The sequence below is a fragment of the Typopeltis vanoorti genome, chromosome 3, assembly GCF_054136105.1.
Source record: "Typopeltis vanoorti isolate ZY-2024b chromosome 3, IOZ_Tvanoo_1.0, whole genome shotgun sequence".
NCBI classification, from domain to species: domain Eukaryota; kingdom Metazoa; phylum Arthropoda; class Arachnida; order Uropygi; family Thelyphonidae; genus Typopeltis; species Typopeltis vanoorti.
Window position 1 is genome coordinate 173,044,434 of NC_143551.1, and position 26,204 is coordinate 173,070,637.

The 26,204-nt window shown below is 37.2% G+C and overlaps 1 protein-coding gene across 5 annotated transcripts in view; it reads left to right on the top strand.

Annotated features, from left to right (window-relative positions):
* The window catches only part of LOC150108743 (twitchin-like), a 2,666,638-nt gene that overhangs the window by 1,886,826 nt on the left and 753,608 nt on the right, over positions 1 to 26,204 (top strand). For all 5 annotated transcript variants that reach the window (XM_090390962.1, XM_090390961.1, XM_090390964.1 and 2 more), the window contains 2 exons: positions 511 to 671; positions 17,230 to 17,353. In XM_090390962.1, the coding sequence (XP_090247088.1) occupies positions 511 to 671; positions 17,230 to 17,353 (285 nt within the window). The remainder of the gene's footprint in view (positions 1 to 510; positions 672 to 17,229; positions 17,354 to 26,204) is intronic.

Genomic DNA, 26,204 nt, shown 5'->3' on the forward strand with positions numbered 1-26,204 from the left:
ATAAATAAAATAAAACCCACTTATTTATGACTCCATCTCACAGCTTATGGGGTTACTCCCTAGTACTCTCATTTGAAAAATCTCTCCTGTATCCATTCATTGAAAATGGTAGCTGTTACCACAATTCACTTATTAATGCAAAAAGAAAATTTGTATATATATTTCTGTTTCTTTCATATAAATAATATTGTTACCATGAAAGTAAACAGTTGAAATACTATTATTATTATTATTATTAGGGATATCTCCATGGAGTCAGTAGACTCATCTGCAGGAGACCCAAACTATCAAAACAATATCTATTACCTCTTCTTGAATTCATTTACAGACAAAGAACTCCCAACTGAGTCAGGCAATGCATTCCACCCTCTCACCACCTTCAAAGCAAAAACTCTAGTTCTCACACCCTTGTTAACCACACTTTTCTAACAAACTGTTAAGGTAACTAACACTGTAATGGTAAAGAAAAATATTTTTCACTCAAAATTTTTATTTATTTTGTTTTTACAGACAAACCAAGAATAGATATTGGAGCAGTTAAGGATATAGTTGTGAAAGCAGGTCAGGAATTTTCAATTACGGTGCCTTTTACTGGCTTTCCAAAACCTACTGCCACATGGACCAAAGGAGATAAAGATATTGATGAAAAGGACACACGATTGTTTACAAAGGTTAGCCTTTCTTGTTTCTATTCTTTAATGAGTTGATTATTTTCTGTATTTTTCATCTCATCTTGTCTTGGCTGTTAATCTCAATATGGCTTATCATCGCTGTTTAATTCAGCTTCATAAAAATCTAATTTAATTAGAGTTTTGCACTGTGTACAAAATGTGTATGCCTGTGAGTTGTGTTTAATTTCTGGTCCCATTTGTCCTTCAAGGATGAAAACCTGATGTTTTCATTAGGAAAATCCCTGCCACCTATAAGAACGGAGAGGGAGATTTCTATTTGCTGGTGGATTTTGTATGCTTAATTAGAGTTACAAATTCATGAATATTTTTTGCCTGATGAGTAACTTTTCAAATTCATATACTTTATGTATTGTTAACTTACATGAGTACACAAATAAGATATACCACAGCATCTCATAGTGCATGCTAGATGTTCTTAAAGGAGATACTTCATACAGGTGATAGTCCCACTGTTAGTCAAGACAGAATGCCTATATTCAGAAATACAGCACATTTAATTGAAAATATGAAGGATTCTGATCAGAAGGTCAATTCAGCTTGGGTTATTCAACATTATTATTATTATTACTACTATGGGTATCTAAATGGAGTCAGTAGACTCACTGCAGGAGACCCAAACTAATAAAATAATATCTGTCATATCTCTTCTTGAATTCATTTACAGACGAAGAGCTCACAACTAAGTCAGGCAATGAATTCCACTCGTTCACCACCCTCCAGGCAAAAAACCTTGTTCTGACACCCTCGTTAACCACACTCTTCTTTAATTTCCAGGGATGACTTCTTGTTCTTCCATCACTATCACACAGCTGAAACATTTCCCTTGCATCAATCCTATAAAAACCTTTCAGTAATTTAAATGTTTCTATCATATCTCCTCTTCTCTGCCTATCAACCAACCTCTGCAATCCACATATTCTAAGGGTCAGAAGGTTAAATAAGGTAGATGAGAAATGGATGAATGAAGAGATTAAGCATGCGATACAGAGGAAAAAGACATTTTGGAGGCAGCATAAGAGGACTGACAATAATCAATTCCATGAGATTACAATAAAGAGGTAAGGATGGTGACTTGACTGGTAAGGGTAGCAAGAGTGAAGTATGAGCAAGTTAGCTAATGAAGCCAAAATATTCCAAAAATATCTTTTGATATGTAGCCAGCAAAAAAACAGAATGATTGGAGAAAATGGTATAAGAACAATTGCTGCAGAAGATAGAGTTTGATATTTAATGAGCAGTTCATAACGGTCTTTCATCCTTGTGAATGAGACATCATGGAGAGTTTGAGAGCAGTTGATGATGAGGAGGAGAGACTGACTGTGTAAATGAGCCAGAGGTATATAGGGAATTGAGCAAACTTGATGTTAATAAGGCTGTGGGACTTGATAATATAGCTCTATGTATTTTGAGGGAATGTGCCAGGGATTTGGCATCTGCCTTGATATATTTTTTTTTAATATGAGTCTTCCGGTCGGTCGAATTCTAAAGGAGTAGAAGAAGGGCAGGATTGTGCCACTTTATAAAGGAGGTGATAGTACTCAAGCATGAAATCTGTCTGTCAGATGTGGTTATAGCGTTGGAGAAGCTAGTGCAAACTAGGATCCCAAATTGGGTTGGGAACAGCAGTATTATCTTTGATGGACATCAATGGTTTGCCAAAGGAAGATCATGCTTTAGTAGTCTACTTATTTATTACAATAAAGGTGACTGCTTCATTGGACAGACGAGAAGGATATGTAGTAGTAGTATACTTTGATTTTGCAAAGCTTTTGATAGATTACCACATGATAAGTTGATAGTCAAATTAGAGCGGATGGAGTTCAATATTCGATTAATGCACTGGATCGGAGATTGGCTGTCCAATATCCCAGAAGAGGAAAGTCTCTAGCGGTGTGCCTTTGTGGTCTGTTTTAGGGGCCATTAATGTTTAACCTGTATGTTAATAATATTGAAGTGTAGAGCAGAAGTTGTGGCCTTACAAGAAGGCTTGAATACATTGAGTGAATGGACATGGGAGTGGGTTTGCCAGTTCAGTGTTGCAAAATATAAGGTTTTAAATTTTGGCAAAGGTGGGATGAAGAGTTTACTCTTGGTCAGGATATATTGTTGGAGGTGGAGGAAATAAGAGATCTAAGAAATCTTAGGGTGATAGTGAATAAGGATCTAACATTTAGTGGATACATTGTCAAAATTGTGAGAACAATACTAAAAATTCTGGGAATGATGCAGAGGACACTGACTTGTAAAAGTAAGGAGATTCTTGTTCCATTGTATGAGGTTCTGATTAGGCCTTGAAGTACTGTGTACAGATTTGGTAACCTCGTTTTCAAAAGAATGAAGTGATGTTAGAAAAGGTGCAGAGGTGACTGACTAAAGGTTGAGAAGATGCAATTTACAGTCTAGTAAGAGGGATGATATGATAGAAATGTACAATTTGGTAAGGAGTTGTTATAGGATCAATAGTGAAGAGGTTATTCATAAAATGATGGGAGATCATGGGAGAACAAGAAATCATGTCATCCATGGAAGCTGTATAAGGAGGCTGTGAACAAGGGAGTGAGAAGAAGGCTTTAGCATGCATAGTTGCGTGGAATACCTTGAACAGATTGTCTGAGCATGTGGTGTATATACAGAGAATTTGAATGTGTTTAAGGCATGGCATGATGAGCTGTGTGTTTGTGTATGACAAAGGGACCTCCTAGATGAGTTTTTGACTCCATGGGGTCTTAGGATAATAATAATATTCTTACTAAATAGTTTAAGGAAATTACAACGTACAATAGAATATACATTAAAATAAATTTTAATACACTTCCAATATTTCGGCAATGTCATGCTGCCATTATCACAGGAACTTAAATACAAGACGTAAGCCCAACACACAGTAAATGAGGAATGAAGTAGGAGGCTATTCTTTCTCCTAAAAGTCCTGATGCTGTCCCTAGCGGGCAATGTTGGTATTCTTGGCCAACTGGGCTGAAGGTCTTCTGATGTAGGTTTCCCAAATTTGGGGCAGTCTCATGTAACCAAATTTGTTGAGATTTGGATTGTTTCTTAGGGATGAGACTGATTCCATGAATAGCCTTTTGTATTTGAATTTACTATGGTGTATTATCGTGGCTTACTTCCACTATATTCTACAGGTATCCAGCACATGGTCTGCAAGACCAGAGTGGCTGTATTGGTGAAAACAGATGTAGTCCTTGTGTTCTGAAATTCTGATATTAGCTGTCCTACCTGTTTGGCCAAAGTAGGACAGCTTACAACTGCAAGGGACTTGGTATATACCAGGTAGGTCAGAAGGGAGAGGTTGGTCTTTAGTGGAGCGGATAAGGGATACCAATTTTTTATAAGGTCTGTAACAAGAAGTTAAGTCATTTTTTAGGATTTTTGTAATTTTTTCCTAGGTGCCTCGGATATAGGGAATGGTGATGGAATTAGAGTAATCCTTGTTGTGAATGGGGAGGGGGGGTTGTGGTTTATTGGTTTCAATATTTTTTGGATTTTTTTCTTGGGGGGGGGGGGGGTAGCCATTGGCTAAGAAAGTGTTGAGAATGTGGTTTAGTTCTGTGGTTAGGGCATTGTCATTGGAATAGATATGTTTAGTCTTGTTGTGTAGTGTCTTAATGACTCCATATTGTTGTGGGGGGTGGGTAAATGTATCTGCCTGTATGGGTGAGTTTTCTATAAACTGAGAAAACCAAGGATCCATCAGGCTGGCGGCTGACTACTGTATCAAAGAAAGGAAGGCAGTTGTTTTTTTCTTCTTCCAGGGTGAACTTGATTCTGGGGTGTTGGTTGTTTAAGTGTGAGGAAGGAAAGGAGTGCATCAGAACTATGTGGCCAAATAGCAAACACATCATCAACATAGCGAAGCCATATGGTTGGGTTTTGTATGGCAGAGTTTCAGGCTTTCTCTTCAAAAGTCTCCATATAAAAGTTAGCCAAGGGTGGGGGAAAGTGGAGAACCCATGGTTGTTCCCTCTATTTGTTTGTAGAGTTTTTCTTGCCAAACAAAATAGCCTGAGTTCATTGTGAACTGAAATAGGGCTGTGATATTGGGAGGAAATTTAGCTTGGATTAGCTTTAAGGATTCTTTGAGTGGGACATTTGTGAATAGGGAGGAGACATCAAAACTGACTATTACGTCAGTGTGTTTGAGTGTAAGGTTTTCTATGCTGGCTTTGAAGTGGGCTGAGTTTTTTATGTGTGAAGGTGTGTTGCCAATGTGTGAGGGCTTTGGCCAAATGTTTAACTAGTTTGTATTTGGGGGAATCAATGCCATCCACTATGGTATGTAATGGCACATTTTCTTTATGTATTTTTGGGAGTCCATATATATATATGGGGGGTATGGAGTTAAACGGTTTTAATTTGTTAGTGACTTCTGCAGGCCAAGAAGTGACCTTCTTAAGGAGCCTGTGGAGTTTTCTAATTTGTGAGTTGGTGGGATTGTACTTGATAGGGAGGTAAATAGTCCGATCTAACAATAGAGCATTCAACTTACCTGTGTAATCCTTTTGGTTAAGTAATACAGTGTTCTCTCTATGTTCACTGGGCAACTACAGATGCCATATGGTCACTCCGATGCTCGATGATGTTCCACACCAGGCCTTGCCATGTAGTCCTGTTGTTTGCTTTTCTGGCAGCCTCAACTCTCTGAAAATCACACTCCACACACGCCATCCATCCATCTCATTGATGGTCTACCCCTGCCTCTTTTTCCAGGAACTTTACCTTCTATTACTGTTCTGAGAAGTCCTCCTTCCATCCTTTCTATGTGTCCAAAATATTTTAACTTTCTTCTGTCAATATCCTTAAGGAGCCTTAAAGTTCTACTAATCTTTTCTAACACCCATTCATTTGTACGCTTTTCAGTATATGATATCCTCAACAGCCTTCTGTAACACCACATCTCAAAAGCAGATATCTGTTTCTTATCTGACTTCTTTAGGTTCCAAGTCTCGCATCCATAAGTCGCTGTTGGAAAAACAACTGCATCTAAAATCCTCAACTTTGTTCCCATGGAGATGGATCCATCCTTCCAGATTTTAGACAGGTCTTTGACTGTTGTTTTAGCCATTCCTAACCTTTTTCTGACATCTTCTGAACAGCAATTCTTCACATTAATAATGGATCCCAGGTACTCAAACTTGCTGACTTCCTCAATTCTTTCTCCATTAAGATACACTTGTTTCTCAAGAGCTTCTCTGTTTGTTTTTCCTTTGAGAACCATGATCTTTGTCTTGCTAGAATTGAGTTGAAGTCCTCTGTTATTACTTATTTTGTTAACTTTGTCAAGAATTAGTCCTAGTTCTTCCATTTCATTACAAAGGAGTACTGTATCATCAGCATACCTCAGATTACTGATCAATCTACTTCCTATTGTAATTCCTGTCCTGAGCTCATCCAATGCTTCACGCATGATGTCCTCTGCATATATACTAAGCAAGTGAGGAGAAAGTAAACATCCTTGTCAGTGGCGTTCCCTTTATCCGCTTTGGGGATTATTATTTCCTTGTTTTTCTTTAATTCTTGCAGAGATTTAATTTCCTTATTGTGCATGTTGGTTTTTGGTGGTTTTGCTTTGGTCAGAACACAAGCCACATCCAGTCTAATATCATTGGCAATGTGGTTTGGAAGGTGTCGTATCCCGTGTTCAATTTGTATCATAATGTCTTCAGGCAGGTATTCTTCTGGGCACAATAACGAAGTTGTGGCTACGTGAGAGAGCATCGAGTGCTTCAGGTTTCAAACTAATTGACGAAAGGTTGATTAGCATGTCGGAAGGAAGTTTTGGTATAAAGTTCGAGTTCTTTTTTAAATTCTCAAATTTTTTGATGTGTCGTTCCCATACTTTTTTAAATTCTTTATCCACAGCAGCGCACGAGATGTCGTATAAAATAGACCAAATCTCGTGGTTTAAGGTATTGGAAAGCTCATCTTCGAGTGTCTGGATAGCTAAGTTAGTGTCAATAAGGAAACGACCAGTAGCGGCGAATTGTTCCGTGAGCAAAGCTTGGCTCTCATGGTTATAAATACGGAGAGCCTTTTGGGAAATGAAATGAAACCATGGAAGCTGCATAAAGAGGCTGTAAACAAGGGAATGAGAAGCAGGCTTTAGCATGCATAGTTGTGTGGAATACCTTGAACAGATTGTCTGAGCATGTGGTGTCTATACAGAGACTCCCAAAAATACATAAAGAAAATGTGCCATTACGTCCCATAGTGGATGGCATTGATTCCCCCACATATACACTAGCTAAACATTTGACCAAAGCCCTCACACACTATACTGGCAACACACCTTCACACATGAAAAACTCAGCCCACTTCAAAGCCAGCATAGAAAACCTTACGCTCAAACACACTGATGTAATGGTCAGTTTTAATGTCCTCTCCCTATTCACAAATGTCCCACTCAAAGAATCCTTAAAGCTAATCCAAGCTAAATTTCCTCCCGATATCACAGCCCTATTTCATTTTACAATGAACTCAGGCTATTTTGTTTGGCAAGGAAAATTCTACAAAGAAATATAGGGGACAGCCATGGGTTCTCCACTCTCCCCACCCTTGGCCAACTTTTATATGGAGACTTTTGAAGAGAAAGCCTTAAACTCTGCCACACAAAAACCAACCATATGGCTTCGCTATGTTGATGATGTGTTCGCTATTTGGCCACATGGTCCCTGATGCACTCCTCTCCTTCCTAACACACTTAAACAACTAATACCCCAGAATCAAGTTCACCCTGGAAGAAGAAAAAAACAACTGCCTTCCTTTCTTAGACACACTAGTCACCCACCAGCCTGATGGAACCTTGGTTTTCTCAGTTTATAGAAAACCCACCCATACAGGCAGATACATTCACCAACAATCCTGCTCCCCTCACAACAATATAGAGTCATTAAGACAGGGCTAAACTTATCTGTTCCAATGACAATGCCCTGACCACAGAACTAAACCAAATTCTCAACACTTTCTTAGCCCATGGCTACCCCCCAAAAAAATCCAAAAAATATTGAAACCAATAAACCACAACCTCCCTCCCCCATTCATAACAAGGATTACTCTAAATCCATCACCATTCCCTATATCCGAGGCACCTCAGAAAAAATTACAAAAATCCTAAAAATACATGACTTAACTTCTTGTTACAGACCTTATAAAAAATTGTCATCCCTTATCCGCTCCACTAAACACCAACCTACCCCCACTAGACCACCTACCTAGTGTATACCAAGTCTCTTGCAGTTGTAAGCTGTCCTACTTTGGCCAAACAAGCAGGACAGCTAATATCAGAATTTCAGAACACAAGGACTACATCCATTTTCACCAATACAGCCACTCTGGTCTTGCAGACCATGCACTGGATACCCGCCATAGAATACAGTGGAAGAAAGCCACGATAATACACCATAGTAAATTCAAATACAAAAGGTTATTCATGGAATCAGTCTCATCCCTAAGAAATAATCCAAACCTCAACAAATTTGGTTGTATGAGACTGCACCAAATTTGGGAAACCTACATCAGAAGTCCTTCAGCCCAATCGGCCAAGAATACCAACATTGCCGGCTACGGGGCACCATTAGGACTTTTTGGAGAGAGAATAGCTTCCTGCTTCATTTTCTCATTTACTGTGTGTTGTGCTTGCGTGCACATATCTTGTATTTAAGTTCCTGTGATAATGGCAATATGACGTTTGCTGAAATATTGGAAGTATATTAAAATTTATTTTAATGTATATTCTATTGTACGTTGTAATTTCCTTAAGCTATTTATTATGAATGTATAACCAATGTCTAAGCCTTTCCACGAGAATTACGATAATAATAATAATAATAATAATAATTTCTCTTAGAGTAGAGAAAAGAGAAGCCAATAACTCAGATATCTCAATGTAATGCTGCCCAATCCAAAAAAAAAAAAAATGTTTTTAATAAAAAAAAAAAGCAATTGCAAACATTCTAAAGGGACCTCTCTTAGGTAAAAAGATAAAAAGACAAAAAAAAAAAAAATAGAATGTAGAGAAGAGGTAGCACATCTTAATATGTATTCTGTTACACACAAGATATCAAAGATATTGCTTCAATAAGGAATAAAAGTTGCTTTCTCTCCATGACAAAAAAAATATCAGGTCTCCTTCAATGTCAAAAACATTGCTATTCATTACTTAAATAACTTGGAGTACACAAAGTCACTTCCCTGGAAGCTGTACACCCCACAACATTGCTATGTTGTGGGATGTACAGCTTGGTCATATGTGGTGTGCATGTCAGAGCACCTCAAAGAACAGACAAAAAATAAAAACACTATGGAAGCATACAACAAGTGCATACATTAACTATAATTTCTTTGTCAGAGCATTTGAAGAGCAAGAATCATTGGAAATGTTTAAAAACACACATGAATCCAATAAGGAACAAGGCATGATCCTACATCAACCTGATGCAAGTAGATCTTGGATGCTCTTTTCAACACTTACTGTCCATCATAACACAACAAATTCCTTGCACTCATCATTGTTATTGTTTTTTTGCAAATATTCTGTGTTATTGTCTGCATTAATTTTCTTATCATTTAACCAGGTCATTGCATTTTTTTTATATTTCTCTCTATTGATGAAATGTACTATAAGGTATGTGAAACTAGTAGAGGTGTAAACTCAATAAAATAATTGGTAAATGAATGGTTATGTTCCCCATAAGAAAGGGGGTGATAATCATGAGTGATTTTAATTATGATAATATGGATTGCTATGAAGAGATGGCATCTAAAACAATTTATTTATTTATTCATATGGAGTTTCCTCCTTTTTCTCCCCTGTCCCTATTAGGATGAGTTTAGCCCCCTCATGGGGGTTAAGTATTTATGGCTGTAGATCCGTGTGTTCATGGGGCCGGCTTGCGGGATGAAAAACCCCAGATAAACTGGGGGGGGGGGGAACCCTGCTGTCCACGCCCAAGACCGGCTAACTTGGCTATGGCTGAGGAAGATCCTTAAGCTCCCTCACATCGGCGACGGGAATCGAACCCAGGACGCTCCTTCCTCAGGCATATGGTTGCAAAGCACAAAGCCACTAGGCTAACCACGCAGACATCTTAAACAATGAAGATGAATTTCTTGAGTTCTGAGAAGCAACTTACTTAGGGAACATGTACAAGAGGGCTCATGAGGATCACGGATCTTAGATATGACCATCTCATGATGTTATTATAAATAGGATTTCAAACCTTTCTCCTGTTGGTGAGAGTGACTGTGGAGTGATCTCCTGGATAGTACTGACCTATATTTGACTTCTGTGAGAAAGGATATGAATTATTATTGCAGAAATATAAGGCTAGTGATTATGAAGAGACAGCTTGCAGCTATATCATGGAATGAGGAATTGGTAGAAGGGAGATCAATGCTGCATGAGAACTCAAGAACTATCTGGCAGAGGTAATGTCTGAATGTATTCCAAGAATCAGGAAGTTCAGTTAAGTAGGTATGAAGTGGATGAATAAATAAAGAATTGAGGTACACACTAAGAAAGAGCAAGGCATTATGGGATATAGCACAAAGTGAGTGGTAATAATCAATTACATGAAGAATACAAAAAAGTAGGCCAGGAAATATGACTTTCCTAATAAGGACAAAAGTGCATTTTGAGTAGCAGTTAGTTAATGGGACAAAAAAAAAAAAAAAAAAAAAAAAAATCCCAGAAAACTCTTTTGATACATCATAACCAGTGTGAGGATATAGTTAAGACATTGAATGAGCAAACTTGTAAAGGTATTTCATCTATATGAATGTGATACCATGCAATGCTTGACTGCACTGGTAAGGAAGGAGAAAGGACTGATTGTGTGAGATCAGAAGGTATACAAGAAATTGAGTAAACCTTGCTATTAATAAGGCTCTAGAGGTTGAAATATCTCCCGTTTTTTTTTTGTTTGTTTTGTTTTTTTTCAGCGAATCTTCACAGCAGTCATAAATTAAAGATACCAAGAAATTATATACTTGGTTTAATCCATTATCCAAGTGTAAGCAAACAAAGTTTGTGCCTGAACAACTGATCTGAACTGAACAACTCATGACAGAGGTGGTATAACTTTTCATTACTTGCCTTAGTATCCCATAATGCAAAGCACATCTCCTTGCCGACATGTATAATGCTATGCATTAAGGGAAGGGCCACTGCCCAGAAAATATGACTTCTCCATTATTTTTACCTTAGTATCACCACCTCTGGGTCTGGCTCCCACTGATGAGACCCTAATAAATGTCGAAACTAGTCTGGGCATTGACCCTTAATGCATACCATTATACATCTCTGCATAACATTATGCATGTTCGCAAGGAGATGTGCTTTGCATTATGGGATACTAAGGCAAGTGATGAGAAGTTATACCACCTCTGCCACGAATGGGCCCAGTCCTGAAAGATACTTCAGGCACAAACTTTGTTTGCTTACACTTGGATAATGGATTAAACCAAATATATAATTTCTTGGTATCTTTAATTTATAATATAACCAAGTGTAAAACTTTCAACAACTTCCCAGGAGTTAAATACAGCTTTGACATACCTTTCTAACATGAATCTTAAACTGGATTAAGTTTCAAAAGAGTTTTGACATACCTTTCTAACATGAATCTTAAACTGGATTAAGTTTCAAAAGAGTTTTGACATACCTTTCTAACATGAATCTTAAACTGGATTAAGTTTCAAAAGAGTTTTGACATACCTTTCTAACATGAATCTTAAACTGGATTAAGTTTCAAAAGAGTGGAAAGAGGACAAAATTGTTCTTCATAAGGGGGAGTTGACAAAACTCAAGCTTCAAATTATAAGACAGTCTGTGTATCTGGACTTGTAGTTAAAGTGTCAGAGTGAGGACTAACATTCAGAACCGAGTTAAAAACAGCAGATTCTTTCATGGACAGAATGGCTGTGCTGAAGAAAGCATGTATTTTAGCAGTCTACTTGCTTATTATAAAAAGTAATAAATGCATTTACAAAGAAGATGCATACACAGTGGTTTATTTAGATTTTGTAAAAACCTTTCATAGATTGCCACATTACAAGTTGGTAATTAAATTAGAATGGATGGGAGTTGAATAGTACACTTTGTTAATGTGTGGGATGAGTTTGAAGGACAAAGTTAACTGTATGGGAATGATGGACTGCATTCGAGTGGCTATGGTGTGAGTCACTTGGAGAGACTGCTGTTGCTGGAAGTTAGAGAAGTGAGTAGAGTGAGAGAGAATGAATCAGATCATGCAGGAAGTGATGTGGAAGAGCAGGAGATTGAAGAGGTGGTTATAAATGAGGAAGTAAGTGTTATGAGTACAGAAAATGAGAGAATGGGTGTACAAGAAGATCAGGGAAATGGGGAAGCTCAGGCTGGACAGGGGTACACAGCATGAGAAAGGTGGATGCTCTGAGAGGAGGTGACAGCATGTGTAGACAGGAAAGGAATGGGATGACCTGGGATCAATAGGAAACAGTTGGAATTGAAAAAGGTTTTAAAATGAATAAGCAGAAAGGGAAATGGCCCCAGTCGAGCATAGAGAAATCACATCAAGTGAGAGGTATAAGTGGAACTAGCTGTAGATCCAAAAATGAGCTGTTGTGTTTGTGTACAAATGCTAGAAGTATAAAAAAACAAGGCAGATGAAATGGTTGCACTAATTGCATCTGTTTACCCAAAGATTGTTGGAATAAGTGAGACATGGTTGGAAGAGGATGACAACCTAACAGGAATAGAGATGGAAGGGTTATGATGTGTTTCGTGAGGACAGAAGGGGTAAAAAGGAAGGGGGAGTGTTATTGATGATAGAGAAAGAGTTATGTCCATATAAAGTAGAGATGCAAGAGGGAAATAGTGCCAGTGGTTATGAGGCAGTATGGTGTGAGATAGAGGGAAATTGAATCAAATACTTGGTTGGATGTTGTTATAGACCAGGTAATGTTTATTGGTGGTGATACCGAATAATCAAATTAGCCAAGCAAATAAGAAACGGGTGATCATTATGGGCGATTAGATGAGATAGCAACTGGAAGTAAAGAAAATGAGTTTCTTGAGTTTTTGAGGGATAACTACCTCAGACAGTATGTAACAGACAGCATGCGAGGATTGAGGGTCTTGGATTTGGTCATCTCATCAGAGGATGTAATTATACATGAGGTGTCAAATCATCCACCAATTGGTGAGAGAGTGACCATGAGATGATTACCTGGGTGGTTGCCAGCAGTGTGAGGACCTCTGTGAGAAAAGAGTAAGTGGAACTACAAGGAGGGGGGGGGGTGAATATGAAGAGCTCAGGAGACAGCTTGCACATGTAGCATGGAATGAGGAGTTATCTGGAAATGAGATCAATGCAGCTTGGGGGATTTTCAAAAACTATCATTTAGATGCAATGTCTGAATGTATTCCAAGGGTGAGAAGGTTAAATAAGGTAGGTGTGAAATGGATGAATAAAGAGATTAAGCATGCGATACAGAGAAAGAGGGCATTGTGGAGGCAGCATAAGAGAAGTGGAAATAACCAATTCCATGAGGTCTACAAAGACCAGGCAAAAAGGGTGACTTGGTTGGTGAGGGTAGTCAAAGAGAGGTATGAACAGCAGTTAGCTAATGAAGTCAAAAAGAATCCTAAGGAGTTCTTTCAATATGTAACCAGCAAAAAAAAGAATGATTATGGAAGGATGACATTGATAAGAGAAAATGGTATAATGACAGCTGTTGCAGAATGTGTGGTGGAGATATTTAATGAGCAGTTCATAAAGATCTTTCAATCTTGTGAATGTGACTTCATGGAGAGATTAAGAGCAGTAGATGATAGGGAGAAGAGACTGACTGTAAGTGAACAAGAGGTGTATGGGGAGTTGAGTAAATTAGATGTTAATAAGGCTGTGGGACTTGATAATATATCATCACATACTCTGAAGGAATGTGCCAGGGAGTTGATACCTGCCTTGACATATTTTTTTAATGCGACTCTTGCACTCAGTCAAGTTCCTAAGGAGTGGAAGGAGGGCAAGATTGTGCCACTTCATATAGGAGGTGATCAAACTCAAGAATCAAACTATAGGCCTATCTGTGTGTCAGGTGTTGTGGTTAAGTCGTTGGATAAGCTTGTGAGAACTAGGATCCAGAGTTGGGTTGACAACAATGGTAATATCTTTGATGGACAGCATGGATTTGCTAAAGGGAGGTCATGTTTTAGTAACTACTTACTTATTACAATAAAAGTGACTGCTTCCTTGGACAGAGGAGAAGGATACACAGTAATATACTTGGATTTTACAAAGGTTTTTGATAGAGTACCTCATGATAAGTTGACAGTCAAATTAGATCAGATGGGGTTAGATATTAGATTAGTGCATTGGATTGGAGACTGGCTATCTGATAGGTATCAACAAGTTGTGTATGGGGGTGCGATATCCAAGAAAAGGAAAGTCACTAGTGGAGTGCCTCAGGGGTCTGTTTTAGGGCCATTATTGTTTAACTTGTATATTAATGATATAGATGATGACTTGGATGAAGATATTCAGTTGTTTGCAGATGATGCAAGGTTGGGATGAACCATGAAGAGTAGTGAAGACGTTGTGGACTTACAAGAAGACTTGAATAAATTGAGTGATTGGGCACGGAAATGGGGATGCGAGTTCAATGTTGCAAAATGTAAGGTTTTAAAATTTAGAGAACAAAGATAGGATGCAGAATTTATGCTTGGTGAGGATGTATTGTTGTAGGTGAGGAAATAAGAGATCTGGGGGGTGATAGTGGATAAGGATCTGAAATTTAGGGGGTACATAACTAAAATTGTGAAGACAACACAAAGGCTTCTGGGAATGATGCAGATGCTCTGACGTGAAGAAGTTGGGAGATTCTTGTTTTGTTGTATAAGGCTGTGATTAGGCCACACATGGACTGTTGTGCCCAGATTTGGTCACCTGTTTTTCAGAAGGATGAAGAGATGTCGGAAAGGGTCCAAAGGTGACTGACTTGATCAGTGGAGTGGGAGAGGGAATCCCAGCTTGAGTTATGAACATAAAAGTCCTACTAAAGATGTCCTAACTGTTCATGCTATTAGATTGCAAAAAATCAATTTTCAGTTAAGGTTGAAATGGTTGTCAGAATTTGGTAAATTCTGACAACCATTCCTATAGCAAACAAAATATAGCAGACAAATGCAAGAAAGTGTGGACAAGGAACTTTTTTTGGTTGTAGTATTTGTAATTTCCATTCCCCCTCTCCTTTTTTTTTTTTACTGATAGAATCATATAAAATATAATTTGGTAAGTTAGTTATTATTATTATTATACAAACACCTCGTAGAATCAGAACTCATTGAGGAAGGTAATAGTAAGATTGCACACTCACCACCTTATTTGGCAACAAATTCCATTCACCAACCACTCTTCATACATAAAAGTCATGCCACACCCTCTTACGCACTACACCTTTATACAAATACCAAGAATGACCTATTGTCTCTATCCCCTTCTCTTCTTCAGTCCTTTGAAAAAACATCCTTGGTATCTATTTGATAAGCACCCCTTAACAATAAGTCTCAATCATAAGGACTGTTGTGCCCAGATTTGGTCACCTGGTTTTCAGAAGGATGAAGAGATGTTGGAAAGGATCCAAAGGCGACTAACTAAGGTAGTTTCTGACCTCTGGAATGCCGAGTATGAGGAGAGATTGAGAAGTTGTAATTTGCAGAGTCTGGTGAACAGGAGGAAGAGGGGAGATATGATAGAGACCTAAAAGTTGGTAAGGAGTTGTTATAGGATCAATGCTGGAGAAGTTCTACAGAAAATAGTGGGAGAACCAGAGGTCTTTTCTGGGAACTGTATAAAGAGGGTGTGAGTTGGGGATGTGAATTGTGGAGTGAGAGGTATGTTTTTTTTTCATGCAGAGTTGTAAATGATTGGAATGCCTTGCCTGAGAGTGTGGTGTCTGCAAGGAGTTTGAATGTGTTCAAGGCACGGTATGACGAGCTGTGTGTGTGTGATAAAAAGACCTCTCAGATGAGTCTTTGACTCCATGAGGTCTTGGGATAATAATAATAATAATAATTAGATTTCTGTGTTAGATTGGAATTCTGATAGATCAGCAAGTTGTGTATGGGGAAAGCAATATTCCAGAAGATGAGAGTAGCTTGTGGTGGGCTCCAGAGGTCTGCTTTAGTACTGCTGCTGCTGTTTATCTTCTGTGTTAGTGATATGGGGAAAGGTTTTGTGATATGCAGTTATTTATAGATGCAAAATTGGGAAGACAATTTGTAGTATGAAAAACAGAGCAGATGTTTAACTTTACAAGAGGGCTAGGACATACTTGGTGAATGGACATGTATTAAGTTTAAGAGTTCAATGTTTTAAAGCATTGATATGGGATAGACCAGGAATGGGGAAGTTAGACAACCTGTGGTTTGAGGTGTTCACTGTGGCCCTTTCTTAATCTTTTGTCCATTATGTATCTTCTGTGTATACAAATTACCAATTATATATTCTGAAACAGTATGTATTTGAAGTTTATTTAAAAAATAATTATTTTTAAAGCATATGTTGAAAGGTCAACCACTAGAAACTATCTATCCATAATGTATAATGTATAACATCATACATCTCCTAGGAGATGGGCTTTACATTATGTGAAATACTAAGAATAGCAATCAGAACTTTCTCCACCTTTGCAACAAGTTGCCCTAGTTTGTACCACGTACTTGAACTACGTGCTTTAGCTTACGCTAGTAGTTGCCGATACTTTTATAGTTACTATATTCAGCATGAAACTCTTTGATTCCGATCTTTGAGTTTCTTATTCGGTTTTAAAACAATGTGGGATTTAATATCCTCTTAATTTAAATAATGTTTACATCACCGAAATGAAGCCTATTGGCTCTTTATTTTAAATAATTGTCAGTTATTGTTTAATTAGCTTATTACATGTACTGAAGATGCCTGTGATACTTGGGTGAAAATTCTACTAATAAATAATATTTTATGTGAGTTAATTTCTGTTATTATAATTTTAATTAATATGTCTACTCACGGTATTTCCTCACTGAAACAGACAGCCAGTTGTGAAGATATTTCTGACACAAAATTTGTTTCCTCATGCTAAGGTATAAAACAAGAGTATAATTTCTTTTTGCATATAATTTACTTTGTAATCAAGTTAAAAACTTTATATTGGTTTTAAACCTTTTTCTTTTTTTTGATAGGAACTTTTACAAAAAAAAAAAAAAAAAACCCCTTCTGTTCTAACATCAATATAAATCTTATGTTAATTTTGCTTTGCATTCTTGGAACCATGATAATACCTTGCTAAATATTTCATATATATATTCATGTCAAATGCTCATACCCATCGCATTTCAAGCTTCTGCTACTGTCCTAATTCCAAATCTCTAATATAATTAAAATATTTAGTTTGGATTACTGATATAATCTATTCCTCTGAAATGTAATCTTCTATTTAAGTTTCCCACATAATTGTTTAAATTGTATAACATATTTTATCTTGGCAATTTTTGTAGATTGGAGATACTTATGCTGTTTTAGCTGTAACTAATGCAGTGAGAGATGATACCTCTCAGTATAAGGTGCATTTGAAGAATAAATCTGGATTTGATACATGCTATTGCAAAGTTACAGTACTTGGTAATGTATAGATTTTCTAATGATGCAAAATATTTGTTTACATGATCAGTTGTTTTCTAATATTATGCATAAAATATATATATTGATATGATTCCAGATTTGTGGATGCCAGTAGTGTGTTGGAGGATGGAGAGATGTTAAAGATCTTCATATAGATTTAACTTTGTGTAGTTTAGCAGACAGAGTCTAATAGCCATGATTGTGTCTGTGAATGGGAACTGAAAGCAGAATGTGTGGAGAGAGAAATAGAACTGCTGAGGAAGGAGATGGAAGAATGAAGACTGAGTTGAGGAGTTGAATGAAGATATTGGGAGAATAGAGAGGTTAGTGTGAGAGGAATGAGAGCAGGTGTAAGACAACAGCATCAGAGAGCAAGGGCAAGAGGCATGTGAGAGAATAGGAGAGACAGTGGACGAGAGGAAATTGCAGAAAGATGAGAAGCATGGAGGCAAGGGACAGAGGGGTGTGAGAAAGAGTGGGGGAGAGAGAGAGAGAGAGAGAGAGAGAGAGAGAGATTGCAAGCAGTAAGAGTTAGGGACCAGTGAGAGATGCATGAATGAATCTATTCAGAGTGTCATGTATGGAGATTTATTGATTTGGGATGCATAGAGTAGAGTGTCAGAGGGGTGCTTGCCTGATGGAACGATAGAGCTTGTGACAATGGCAGTGAAGAGGGATGAAAGCGCATAGGAGATGGTGGTAATGGTTGGGACAAACCTCATGTCTCATACTGGTATGATAATGTGAAGTGGTGGAGAGGAGCAGTGATGACAAATGAGATGATAGCAAGAAAATGAAGGAAAAGGGGTCTGTAATATGTGGATAAGTGGAGTATGTTTGAGGATAGAAGGGAGCTGTATGCATGAGACAGATTGCATTTGAATGCAGAAAGGTGAAGGCATTTGGAGAGACCATTGTTTTCTAGGCGAGTGTGCATGTCAGGACAGAAAAACTAAATTTGTACTGGGGGAATGTTGCAGGGATAGTCTCATGTTGAGACAGCGACTTGAGAAATGAGGGTGGTGTGCACTATATTACAGAGTCAGGTGAAATATGAGGGGAGTAATAATGGCTATAAGAAGGCTGGCAATATGCTATTTTTTCTGTATACTAATGCTAGGAGCATTATAAATAAGGGAATGAGTTTGTGGCATTGATTGACTGAGTCTCTCCAAAGGTTATTGGTATCAGTGAAACTTGGTTTGACTTAACATTAAACTGATTATATAAAAGTTATATAATCAGTTTAATGTTAGTAAGTGTAAAGTTATACATTTTGGCGAGATGACATTTCCAGTGACATATTACACTAGCGGAGTTATGTTACAAGAAACTCAGGAGGTAAGGGATCTTGGCATATTGGTGGAGAGGAATTTGAAGTTCAAAGGTCATATAGCAAAAGTTGCAAATATAACTCAGAGAATAATTGCAATGTTGAAGCAAACCTTGAGATCTAAGGATAAGGAAGTCATTTTCCCTCTTTATAAGGCTTTGATATGACCACACCTAGATTATTGTGTGCAGATTTGTCTCCTGGATTCCAAACGGATAAAGAAGCTGTGGAAATGATGCAAAGAAGAGTTACAAAGATTATATCCAGATTATGGGATTTAGATTATGAAGACAGATTGTGAGTATGTGGATTACAGACTCTGGTTAATGAGAAAGAGGGGGTGATATGATAGAGGTCTATAAACTTTTGAATGGGTGTTATAGGATATCGTCTGATGAAATTTTTCACTATATGGAAGGTTGGGGAGAGGACAACACAGGGGCAAACTCCATTGCAGTTAAACTCCATTCACAGTCAAGTAAGGGGTTAGAGCTAGGTTTATCTCTCAGAGAGCAGTGAGTGAGTGAAATAGTTTGTCTTTAGGGATAGTGAGTGCATCTAGTGTGAATGAATTTAAGGGAAGGTGTGAGAGTTGGTTTGGGCAATTTATAGACTCCTCAATGAATCCTTGATACCCTGGAGGTCTCAGATAATAATAATAATAGAAATCAAAGAGTATAGCATATTTCAGCACAATAGGTAAATTTGGTGGCGGAGTGTTACTTGTGATAAGAGATGAACTGTGTACTCTCACAGTGGATAATATCAGTGGAAATAACACCAATGGTTTTGAGAGTATATGGTGTGAGATTGATGTTTACAGAACAAGATATTTAATGGTATGTTGCTACAGACCAGGGAATATAGATGGTGATAAGCAGGAAATGTTTGGGCAAATTATTTTTGTGAATGATCATTATGGGGGACTTCAACTATAGTGATATAAACTGGGAAGAGGAGACAGCATGCAGTAATGAGAGAACTGAATATTTGGAATTCTTGAGGGACAGCTGTCTTAGGCATCATGTAGCTGATGGAACATGAGGATCACAACTTCTGGATTTTGTCATAGCATCAGAGGATCTGATTGTGATTGAGATAACATACTTGGTGAGAGTGACCTGGAGGATGAATAGGTATGGGGAGGTATCAAAGCAGAAGGAAATTATGGGGAATTATAAGGCAGGTGACTATCGTAGATTTAGAAACAAGCTTGCTGCGTTACAATGGATGAAAGAATTTAAAAGAAGAGGGATCATTAATGCATGGGAGATACTGAAAGAAAAAATTGTTGACAGTAATGACAGAGTGTATACCTCGAGTGAAGAAGATAGAGCAATTTGGAGTCAAATGGATGTCAAAAGAAATAAAAGGGTAATCATGGAAGAAGAGAGATTATGGAAGGCATATAAAGAGAGGGGGTGGAGGATAGTTGCATTAGGAATATAAGGCTCAAGCTAGGAAAGTCACTAGTATTCTAAGAAGAAAAAAATTAGAATATGAGAGGAGACTGGCCCCGTAATCTAAGGAGAATCCCAAGATACATTTTCACTATGCGGCTAGGAGAAAAAATGATAGTAGATGGATTATCTTGCTAGGTGGAGATGGGAAGCTCAGCTATGTCATTTGCTTTGTAACCAAAGTGTTCCACCCTGTACTACAGGCTTTATTCCTAGAAGAATAATGAGTGGTGAGTTTTGAAAGTGATTGAAGAGGATGTATTCCAAATACTAGGTATACTCAATGTCAATAAGGCTAGTTGGAATTTCACCATGTGTTTTAAGGGAATGTACTATGGAACTGACTGTGTCATTAACTTGGCTGTTTAATGAAAGTCTTGCAATGGAGTAGGTTCCTGGAGAATGGAAGGTGAGTAAGATAGCAGCATTGCATAAAGGTGGTGGAAGAATAGAGATATCAAAATATATCCCTGTTTGTATTTCTTCTGTAGTTAAGATTTTTGGAAAAATTGTTAAGAACTCTTATGCAGAATTCGTGAGATGAGATACTATTATTTATGCAAGCCAGCATGTATTTGTTAAAGAGCTGTCTTGTTTTAGTAATCTGGTTACCTTTTACAATAGAGAACAAGACAGTGCATTAAGGTAAGGCATACACTGTCATTTTTTGGATTTTTCCAAGGCATTTGACAGGGTGTCACATGACAAGTTGATATTTATGTTGCATCATATAGTTTTAGATATCAAGCTAGTCAATAGGACTTGTAATAGGAAGAATAGCGATATCAAAATATATCCCTGTTTGTATTTCTTCTGTAGTTAAGATTTTTGGAAAAATTGTTAAGAACTCTTATACAGAATTGGTGAGATGAGATGCTATTATTTATGCAAGCCAGCATGTATTTGTTAAAGAGCTGTCTTGTTTTAGTAATCTGGTTATCTTTTACAATAGAGTAACAAGAACAGTGCATTAAGGTAAGGCATACACTGTCATTTTTTGGATTTTTCCAAGGCATTTGACAGGGTGTCACATGACAAGTTGATATTTATGTTGCATCATATAGTTTTGGATATCAAGCTAGTCAATAGGACTTGGGATTGACTCTCTGAATAATATTGCCACAGGATTACAGGGATATATTCTTTACAGATAATATGAAGGTTATAAGTAATAGTGCTGATGTTTTGGCTTTTTTGAGAGATTTGAATAAGCTGGACGGGTCAGTAAAGGAAGAAAATTTAATGCAACTAAATGTAAGGTTTTAAAATTTGGGATCCACAGATGGGATACTTCTTACTCACTTGGTGGAGTTATACTGGAAGAAGTGGAGGAATGAAGGGATCTTAGAATGATTGTAGGTAGAGATTTAAAATTCCAAGGACATATTGCAAGGTTATGAAGCCATATCAGAGAATTCCAGATTTCCATGTTGAAAAGAATATCGACTACATGAGATAAAAGTGTACTGTCTCTTGTATAAAGCTTTGATTAGACCTCATCTAGATTTCTGTGGGATTTGAAGGGGTATGAAGTAACCTTGGAGAGGACACAGAGATAATAACAAAAATGATGTCAGAACTGTACACATTCATTATGAGGATAGACTGAGGGCATGCAGATTGCAGAGTTTGGTGGATAGAAGGCAAAGAGGATGGGATATTTTTGAGATATTTAAGCTCTTGGAGGATTATTATTATCCTAATACTGAGGAGATTTTTCATATGTTAAAACAAGGGTAAGGAAAAAGGACAATAGACCATCCCATGAAGTTGAAAAAGAATTGGTAAGTAAAAGGGTTTGAAGTAAGTTTTTTGCATGAAGAGTGGTAGGAGCATGGAATGCATTCCCTGAGAGGGTGGTGAACATGCATACTGATTTTAAGGAGTGGTATGATAGACTTTGTGTTCCTTAGTGTTAACCTTCCTTGAGGAGTATAATAATAATAATTATAATAATATATTATTATATATAATATATAATTGTATAAATAATATATAATTATAATAATTATATTAATTATAATAATAATTCTGGAGAACAAATGCATATTATTCATCTTGAGCATAATTAACAGGTTAATCAAATTTTTGGATAATTGTGGTTTAATCCACAAGTCAATCAAAAGTTTGATTATCTTGTATATTATACCTAATTACACTTTATTATTATTATTATTATTTATTGAATTGGCATTTTCATGGAGCCCAAATACTCATCAATTGAGTCTCTTACCAACTCTTTCATCAGACATTGGCAGTTCATTCTACTCATTTACTGAAGTTATAGTGGTACTTCAGTAATGCATCCAATAGCAAATCTGTCTTATAATTGAAAAAAATTCTTATAGCTTTCTGATATGTTTTATTGCAATATCCACCCACATGCATGCATTTATTTTGTAGTCATTTACTAACAATATTTACTTGTAAGAAACTTCATACAAGACTACTAAGCTAAGAATCAATTCAAATGAATCTATGTGTTCATATGTTGAATCTATTTCCAGTTTAATGGTATTGTTAGAAAATGTTTTAATGAAATCCTTCAGCATGTTTAAAAATTCTGAGATTTGAAAACAAATGGCCCTTACTATTATTATCCTAAGTATGACTCTATGGGGGGTCTTAGGGTAATAATAGTAAGGACCATTTGTTTTCAAATCTCAGAATTTTTAAACGTGCTGAAGGATTATATTAAAAAAGGACCTCCTAGATGAGGACCTTTTGTCATGCACACACAGCTCATCATGCTTCACCTTAAACACATTCAAAATCTCTGCAGACACCACTCTCAGGCATGGCATTCCAATCATTCACAACTCTGCACGCAAAAAAATTGCTTCTCACTCTCTTCTTCACATTCTCCTTACAAAGCTTCCAGGGATGACCTCTTGTTTTCCCCTGATCTCCCACCATTTTATGAAAAATCTCTTCAACATTGATCCTATAATACCCCTCACCAACTTTTTTGTCTGTCATATTGCCCCTCTTCTTCCTATCAACTAGACTCTATAAATTGCATCTTCTCAACCTTTCCTCATATTCAACATGCCAGAGATTAGAAATTACATTAGCCAATTGCCTCTGGACCGTTTCCAATAACTCTTCATCCTTTTAAAAATCAGGTGACCAAATCTGTGCACAGTTGTCCATCCATATGTGGTTTAATCAAGACCTTATACAATGAAACAAGAATTTCCTTACTTCGACAACTCAGTGTCCTCTGCATTATTCCCAGAATTCATTGTGTTATCCTCACAATTTTGATGTGTCCTCTAAATTTTAAATCCTTATCTACCATTACCCCAAAATCTCTTATTTCCCTCACCTCCAACAACTTATCCCCACCAAGTGTAAATTATACATTCCCATCTTTGTTTCCCAAATTTTATAACCTTACATTTTGCAACATTGAACTAGTATTCCCACTCCCATATCCATTCACTCAGTCTATTCAAGTCTTCTTGTATGGCCTCAACATCTGATCTACTCCTCATAGTTCAACCCAACTTTGCATCATCTGCAAACAACTGAATATCCCCCATACAGATCTTCCCCAATATCATTAACATACAGGTTAAACAGCACTGACCCCTAAAACATACCCCTGAGGCACACCACTAGTGAATTTCCTCTTCCGGGATTTGCTCCCCTATACACATCTTGCTGATAGATTGGAATCTCTGATCCAATGCAACAGACTAATATCCAACCCCATCCACTGTAGTTGGACTATCAACTTGTCATGTAGTAATCTATCAAAAGCCTTTGCAACATCTAAGTGTACTACTGCATATATCCATCTCCTTTGTCCAATGAAGCTGTCACCTTATTGTAATAAGTAAGCATATTATTAAAACTTGATCGCCAATTAGCAAATTGATGCTGTCCATCAAAGATTTCACCATTGTTGTCAACTCAATACTGGATCCTGGTCTCACCAGCTTCTCCTATACTTTAACCACAACAACTGACACACAGATAGCTATAATTCGATGTTTGAGTTCTGTCACCACCCTTATGAAGCAGCACAATCTGGCCTTCCTTCCACTCCTTCAGAACTTGACCCAGTGCAAGACTCATTTCAAGCAAATATATTAAGACAGATGCCAACTCCCTGGCACATTGTTTCAAAATATGTGGTGATATATTATCAAGTCCCACAGTCTTATTAACATCAAGTTTGCTCAATTCCTCATATATCTCTTGCTTGCTTACAGTCAGTATCTCCTCCCCCTCCTCATCATCTGCTGCTCTCAAACTCTCGTAACCTTTATTAACTGCTCATTAAATCTCTCAACTATATCCTTCAGCCATTGTTCTTATACCATGTTCTTCAGTCAATATCATCCTTCCGTAATCATTCCTTTTTTTGTTGGCTACATATCGAAAGAAAAAATTCTTTTTGGCTACATGAGCTAAATGCTGCGCATACTTCACTTTTGCTACCCTTACCTGTCAAGTCACTGTCCTTGCCCGTTCTTTGTACTTCCTCATGAAATTGATTGTTACCATTCCTGTTATGTTGCCTCAATAATGCTTTTTCCTCTATATTACATGCTTAATCTCTTCATTCAACCATTTCACACTTCTCTTATTTAACGTCTTGACACTTGGAATACATTTAGACATTGCTTCTACTAGATAGTTCTTGAATAACACCGAAGCAGCATTACTCTTCTTTCCAGCCAACTCCTCATTCCATGCTACACCTGCCAGCTGTCTCCTGAGCTTCTTATAATCACCAACATTGTATAATAAATTTAGTTTAATCCTTTATCCAAGTGTGAGCAAACAAACTTTACGCCTGAAAGTATCTTCAGGACTGGGGTAAGGTAGTACTACACCGGGCAACTCATTGCAAAGGTGGAGCAAGCTAACAGCACTCCTATCTCAGTATCTCTCATGATGCAAAACACATCTCCTTGCAGATATGTCTAATGTTATGCATTAAGGGAAGGGCCACTACCCAAACTAGTTTCAACCTTTATTGAGGTCTCTTCAGTGGGAGCCAGGCCCAAGTGGAGATACCAGGCAAAAGCATTAGCAAGGTCATCTCTACCTATAGGAGTTGCCAAACATTGTGCCACCTTTTTATTAAATTACTCTGGATTTAGAAAAAGATGTTGAAAGTTTCTTTTTCACTTGGTTAGACTATAATAAATTTAGTTTAATCCTTTATCCAAGTGTGAGCAAACAAAGTTTGCGCCTGAAAGTATCTTAGGACTGGGGACATTATTCATATCTGTAAGGAGATGTGTTTTGCATTATGGGAGATACTGAGATAGGAGTGATGTTAACTTGCTCCACCTTTGCAACGAGTTTCCAGGTCTTGTACTACCTTACCCCAGTCCTGAAGATACTTTCAGGCGCAAACGTTGTTTGCTCACACTTGGATAAAGGATTAAACTAAATTTATTATAGTCTAACCAAGTGAAAAATAAACTTTCAACACCAACCTTGTAGTTCCACGTATACCCTTATTTTTGGATCCTCTCTGTCACTTGCTTATTCTCTGGAAACCTGGTTTTTATATTGTGTCCTTGTCGATGTTTCATTTCTGTGACGGTGATGAAATATTTGAGTTATTAACCTATTGCTTAACTGATACCTATATGCAGTGGTGTGTTGGTAAATTTTTAACAACCGGCTTGCTTTATGTTTAAGAACCAGCTCGCTTTATGAAAGATTTGATTCTTCACAAAGTTCTATTGTATCTTCAGATGTCTTTGTTTCTGATTCTTCAAATTTTGTCCTTTTAATGTTTAAGAAGTTTCGTTCTATTTCATTTTTTCAACTAACGGCTATCCACTTTTTTCGACCGCAAAACTCTAACCCTGATTAAAATTATTTTAATTATTAAAAATAAAGAAAAAACTGAAATAAAAACATATATTAAAGAAAATTTTCCTATATTACCTACAACTTACCTATTATCAAATGAAATTCTGAACAAAAAAAATGTAACACTAATACTACCACTCGTAGTCAATCAAATGACCTGAGACTGTAGCCGTTGCGATGAATTTTTGTATTTATCAATAGTGCAACAATGTTG